The 4,932-nt window shown below is 33.3% G+C and overlaps 2 protein-coding genes across 2 annotated transcripts; one reads left to right on the top strand and one right to left on the bottom strand.

Annotated features, from left to right (window-relative positions):
- Positions 1-908: 908 nt before the first annotated feature.
- Positions 909-2,946, bottom strand: LOC124534224. Its single transcript, XM_047109949.1, has one exon. The coding sequence runs from the start codon at positions 2,849-2,851 to the stop codon at positions 920-922; it is 1,932 nt and encodes a 643-aa protein (XP_046965905.1). The 5' UTR covers positions 2,852-2,946; the 3' UTR covers positions 909-919.
- A 95-nt stretch (positions 2,947-3,041) lies between these two features.
- On the top strand, positions 3,042-4,750 carry LOC124534225 (26S proteasome non-ATPase regulatory subunit 11). The gene has a single exon (XM_047109950.1). It carries the CDS (start codon positions 3,185-3,187, stop codon positions 4,445-4,447), a length of 1,263 nt encoding a protein of 420 aa, XP_046965906.1. The 5' UTR covers positions 3,042-3,184; the 3' UTR covers positions 4,448-4,750.
- The last annotated feature ends 182 nt before the right edge of the window (positions 4,751-4,932 follow it).

Below are 4,932 nucleotides of genomic sequence, written 5' to 3'. Positions count from 1 at the left end.
ATGTTGCTATAAAAGGGGACGTATATAGGTATCATTGCTATTTAAAAAAAAGAAACTAGTGCGAATATGAAGCCTACTAAAATTATAAATTGTATCGTTAAAAAGTATAAGTTACTTAATTTTCATAGTTATGTATGATTACAGAACCATTGTGAAATAGTTTAAAATAGTTTGGGTGCTAATTAGTTGTTTACAGCACAAAATATAAAAATAATAAAATGCAATGCCGTTAAAAATTGCATTTTAATAAATGTAACATGCGCTTGCTATTTGTTATCTTGTTATTTATTTAACTAGTCTGCTATGTTTGTCTACTAGAAATCTTATTTTATTCGCGTCTACTACGGAGGGGCTAATGAGGGTGGCAAAACACTTCTTGAAATTAATAAAACTGGATGTCATTTAAAATAATTCATTGAGTTTGAGAAACTGATAAAAGTGGAAATGGAGAGAAAAATAGTTATACGTTCTTTTTTTTTATTCGTAAATCGCAATGGCTGCTCACAAAGTACAGTACTTACTATTGTATGAAATGTCCGTTAGTTACTTATTTCTTGTTGAGTTATGAAATTCACTGTGATAGGAAAAACATATTTAATAATCCAAAACGGAGCCAATTCTGTGCATTTTAACTGTCTTTTATTATAATTGAACACAACTTTATAATTGTATACACATTATATAACACATCATCAAAAATTAAGGATGTATTAATCACTCATTCGTTAAAAAATTAAAATAAATTTTCATGACACGGGAAAGCACGATGATAAAAATTGAAAAGTTGGTTATGTATAATATATTATTTAATAAAATCACACGGAAGAATATGCAAAAGACAGAAATAAAACATGCTCTATTAGTAAAAAATTAAAAACGTATTCAATCGAATCACAAGTATTTTATAACCTTTAAATTATTAAACGAAAGAACTAGCACCAACTGATACAGTATCATCAGGATGTATTGGAGAATATTTTATAAGATTCGAATCATAGCTGGCTTCACTTCCACCCTCGAGGAGCAATGCGGCTGCCATAGCTGCTCGCTCCTCAGCAGCACGTTCTTCAGAAATTCTAATTTCACGTTCAGCATCTAGTTCTTCCTTTTCCCGTGCACGCCTCTCTTTCAATTCCATATTTTCTCTATATTTTATAAGACGGGCAGATAAATACTTTATAGGATCATCTGGCTGATGTAAAATAACATCAGCAATACACTCCCGCAAAGCTTTCGCTACAGCTGTTTTGAGATATTTAAAGTCTTCTGTTACAGGTACATCGTCTGGACAAGGCTTTAAAATATCTAGGCAACTTTTAATACGTACAAGATTTCCTAGACCATCGTTTTCATATTCGCTAACGGAATCTACTTCTCGATAAATATGTTTTCCATCGCTGTTAATGTAGTAGCGGCCGTAATTATCATAATAGTAAATTATGCCATCCCGTTCTTCCTTAATCTTCAATAAAATACCTGAACTATCCATCATATACTCACTAGCAGTATCATGCGCCTTATAAATTCGTTGTCGTGTCTTCTGATCAATAAAATATCGTCCACATTCATCATAGAAGTAAATATGCTGTTGGTCATCTTTCAACGGTACGAGTATGTTGTGCTCATTTGGCTGATATAGAGTTTCCTCGTCTGGTAGCCTGTAAATCTTTCGACTATGTTCGTCTATAAAAAAGGTGCCGAGGTCATCATGAAATTCCTCTTTTATATCTGCAGCACTTAGAATTGAGATAATTGATTTGTGACTTCGTTCTCCAAAAACTGCTAAATCCCATACGTAGCATAACTCAGTAACTAAGCGTTCACGTTCTTCTGGTGGTAAAGCGTGGTTAAATATGCGCAGTTGGTAAAAATCTTCACAAGGGCAAATTTCATCATAATCCAAATACTCAAATTCAAAATCTGTCGTTTCTGCTAATTTTTTTAATGTCGTTTTTAAATTATTAAGTGAAACAAGTGTTTTCTCTAAATAATCTTTCTTGCTCTGTAAAGCCGTTAAAGCTGCGGAAGTAGGTTCGCTTTGAAATTTCGAAATATGTTCCTCTAATGAATTTGTTTTTTCTAATACTTTACTTATTTCGCGATCATGGACTGCTACAGTTCGTATCATTGTGCTAAATTCTTTTCCTTTAAGATTTTCTAACAATTTCAGAACCGAAGGAGATTTAGATTTTTTTAAGTCTTCGACAATTTGTTGCAATGGTTTTGTTAAATCTTCAGTGTGAGCTATATTAATATATGTGGTTAATTGATATGCTAATCCATCGGTTATTTTATCAATCCAAATATAAAGTTCTTCTAAAGCATCTCTAACCTTTATTTTAAATTCCTCATCGCTATCAAAGCTTCTAAAACATTTTAATTTGTTTAGAAGAACTCGTGTTACTTCTTTATGCATTTCTTCAACAATTTCTATGTCTGTTAAAAGATTGGCTTGATTTTCGTTTGATAAGGATGGTCGATGCTTTAACATATATCTTTGATAATATTTCAGACGGTGTGTCATGGCATCTATGGTGAAGCTGACTGCTTGATATACTTCTTCTCTTGTAAGATCATTAAGAACCCGTTTAGAAAATTGATCTAACTCCTTAATTGTGTATATCCAGTGAATATGAAAATCAACTATTATATCAATTACTTCTGTTTTTGAGCCACCCTGAAGAGCTGATCGCATCGAACACATTGTATTAAATATGTTATCAGAATAATCTTGTTTGGTAAGAAAAATTACTGGGGTTTCATAGAAATATTTTATTTCTTTTGATATATCGAAAAGAAATTCTATACTTTTTTTATCATCCATGGTTATTTTAAAAGAACGTCGAGCCATACTATTTAATAGATTAATTAAACTTGTAGACACATACAAATATTTATAAAAAAAATATTTGACATATTTGTCAATTCGTTTTAATTGTAATTTCTATTCTTATCAAGGAGGTCGGTTACGTTAAACTATAATTTAGTAGTATTATTGTAAATTACCACGTGCATAGTAGAAAATAGTAATATTTTAATTATTTAGAACGGTAACCCTACCGCGTCTACGATTTGTTTCTGAAAAGGTCGTCGATGACTTAGCGATTATACAAAATTACAAAGAAATTGTAGCTGTTGTTGTGTCATTTTAATATACGTTTTTTAAGTAGTAAACATATACATTATGGCCGGAGCAATGTTATTCGAGAGGTCACGAGTCTCATCTTCGAACAGAGACGAAGACGTTCGCATGACTGACAAAATGATTAGCACAGGAGAGCTGCCTGAAGATGACGAGGAAAATATTAGAGCGAAAGAACAAGGCATATTGAATCTTGGCGAGAAATACAAGAAAGAAGGTAAAGCCAAGGAACTCGCAGAGTTGATCAAGGCTACTAGACCATTTCTCAGTTTGATAAGTAAGGCGAAGGCAGCGAAATTAGTGCGGTCACTCGTAGACTTCTTCTTGGATTTGGAAGCCGGCATAGGAATTGAAGTTCAATTGTGCAAAGAGTGTATAGAATGGGCCAAGGAAGAACGCCGTACATTCCTGCGACAGTCCCTGGAGGCGAGGCTTATCGCTCTGTACTTCGACACAGGTATGTACACAGAAGCTCTAGACCTAGCTACAGCACTTTTGAAAGAGTTAAAGAAGTTAGACGACAAAAATTTGTTAGTTGAAGTACTTCTTTTAGAGAGTAAAACCTATCATGCTCTTAGTAATTTACCTAAAGCGCGTGCCTCCTTGACATCAGCAAGAACAACAGCAAATGCTATCTATTGTCCTCCAAAAATGCAGGCTGCTCTCGACTTACAATCTGGAATACTTCACGCTGCGGATGAGAGAGACTTTAAAACTGCTTACTCATACTTTTATGAAGCTTTTGAAGGATATGATGGAGCTGACAGTCCTAAGGCTTTAACTGCTCTGAAATATATGTTGTTGTCTAAAATTATGCTCAATCAAGCTGAAGAAGTGGCAACTGTTTGTAGTAGTAAAGCTGCTCTTAAATATGCTGGAAAAGATTTGGAAGCTATGAGAGCCGTAGCAACTGCATCTCACAAAAGATCTCTTGCTGATTTCCAAACTGCATTAAAAACATATAAACCAGAACTTGAAGAAGATGCCGTTGTGCGTGCCCATCTCGGAGCACTGTATGACACCATGTTGGAACAAAACTTATGTCGCATCGTGGAGCCTTATATGAGAGTTCAAGTCGACCATGTAGCTAAATGTATCCGCTTGCCAGTCGTTCAAGTAGAGAAGAAATTATCCCAGATGATCCTTGATAAAAAATTAAATGGCATATTGGATCAGGGTGAGGGTGTTCTGATTGTTTTCGACGAGTCACCCTTGGAGAAGACATATGAGACAGTTTTAGAAACAATCCACCACATGAGCAAAGTCGTTGATACACTCTACCAGAAAGCTAAAAAACTCTCATAGGCCCGTGTAAATTTGTTGTAGCATTAAATATAAAATATATATCAAATAACCTTAAATTTTCAGTTCAAATAATTGTAAATTAATGCTATTTTTAAATGCTAAATTTCATTAACACAATAATGTCTTATTAAAGCTAAACAGTGAGTTGTTACAGAGAATATCCCTATTCCTTTTTTATTAAATCTAAAAATGTTACTCAGTTAAAAAATGTAATACTAATTTCATTTTATCTTTTTTTTTTAACTTAAGCTAGTGACAAATTGTAATATTCTGTTTTTTTGAGAATAAAATGTGTTCTCTAAATGCTGTTTTTATCACCTTACACCCACAGCTGAAGTTTTGAAAGTCATTTTATTTTGAGCATTGGCACAGTTCTATATCCTAATTTACATATTTGAGTCATCAAGTACAGAGTACACTGCACTCTAGTATAAATTGACCTTAAAATGTATGATGCGTAATATTGCTTTAACTGTATCCTTATA

Source organism: Vanessa cardui, chromosome 12 (genome assembly GCF_905220365.1).
Source record: "Vanessa cardui chromosome 12, ilVanCard2.1, whole genome shotgun sequence".
Taxonomy (NCBI): domain Eukaryota; kingdom Metazoa; phylum Arthropoda; class Insecta; order Lepidoptera; family Nymphalidae; genus Vanessa; species Vanessa cardui.
Note: the sequence above shows the minus strand (reverse complement) of the source record. Positions and strands in the feature narration are given on the sequence as shown.